We start from the raw sequence: 1,054 nt of genomic DNA, 5'->3' as shown, positions 1-1,054 counted from the left end.
CGAGCTGTTTCACAGAACTCCCAGTGGGACAAGTTGCCTAAAAGTAAATGGATAGTCATCAGTGGAGTTGTACATTGAAGAACGATGGTACAAAAGCGAAAAGCAAACCAATGATGATTGGTTATTGAATAAGTAAAGGTGTTGTAAGTAAATTCAGGATATACTAGATTATAAAATGAATGAAGAGGCCGCAAATGCAGGCAGTAGGAAACAACAGACATCATGTAGTCTGCCAAGGAAAGGTTGGATTGACTTGTGACAGATATAGACGTCGGAGGGTGTAGTGTTGTAGAGTTGGAGGTTTCTGCAAGCACCTCGCAATCACTTTCGCCTGTGCATTCGCCTCCACCTATCTACCTACCCATCCACCTACCCATCGTCTTCGTGTCCTGACTGCCCACATCTGGTTGAGAACTCCATCACACAATCCCTCCACCTGCTTGTCGTTTCGGCACCATTGCTGTATTGACAGTGCACAACGTGCCGTGTAGTCGCGTGTAGGCTGGTGGTTGCCGCTTTCAGGTTGACTCATTTGGACTTGTCAAACAATGCATCAGTGGAAAGCATTGTGTGCAATTCCCACTCACCCTCTGCATACATCACCTCACTAGTTCTCAATTAAGTAGGTTGACAAATAGCTCAGCTTCTACTTGCACATCACCGCCACACTCCGTCCCATATGCAACTGGAGACTTGGCACGGATGGTCAATTTCCAGACGCCACACGACCACCTGCTATGCTGCATTGCCACATTTGTCACAACTCAAACTAATTACAGTAGACTTACGAATCTGCACAAATGAATTAAGGTGGCACAAACTTGTGGTGGATTTTCATATCATGGAAATTGTTTACCACCAAAATTGATGTGAGGAGTGCTTGCGAGTCTAATTGATTGACACACACTGAAATGGCACTTCCAGTCAACATCTACCATAGTGCACGAAGCACGATGCTCAGACAGCTCTGTGTAGACCTCGAAAACACAGGCTACATGCACGTCAGTTTTCTTTTCCGGATGCTAGCAATGTAATGAAATCAACTTACTACGAA

The 1,054-nt window shown here is 45.1% G+C and overlaps 1 protein-coding gene across 1 annotated transcript in view; it reads right to left on the bottom strand. All coding sequences in view use genetic code 11, as the record gives it.

The window, feature by feature from the left end:
- EGR_06963 (hypothetical protein) overlaps nt 1–1,054 on the bottom strand; it is a gene marked incomplete at both ends in the record, with an annotated part of 3,095 nt that overhangs the window by 1,521 nt on the left and 520 nt on the right. The window contains one exon of the mRNA XM_024496212.1: nt 74–163. Within this exon, the coding sequence (XP_024349415.1) occupies nt 74–163 (90 nt within the window). The remainder of the gene's footprint in view (nt 1–73; nt 164–1,054) is intronic.

Source organism: Echinococcus granulosus (assembly GCF_000524195.1).
Source record: "Echinococcus granulosus chromosome Unknown EG_S00066, whole genome shotgun sequence".
In the NCBI taxonomy this organism is placed as follows: Eukaryota; Metazoa; Platyhelminthes; class Cestoda; order Cyclophyllidea; family Taeniidae; genus Echinococcus; species Echinococcus granulosus.
The sequence above is the reverse complement of the archived record's forward strand: the minus strand, read 5'-3'. Positions and strand labels throughout refer to the sequence as shown.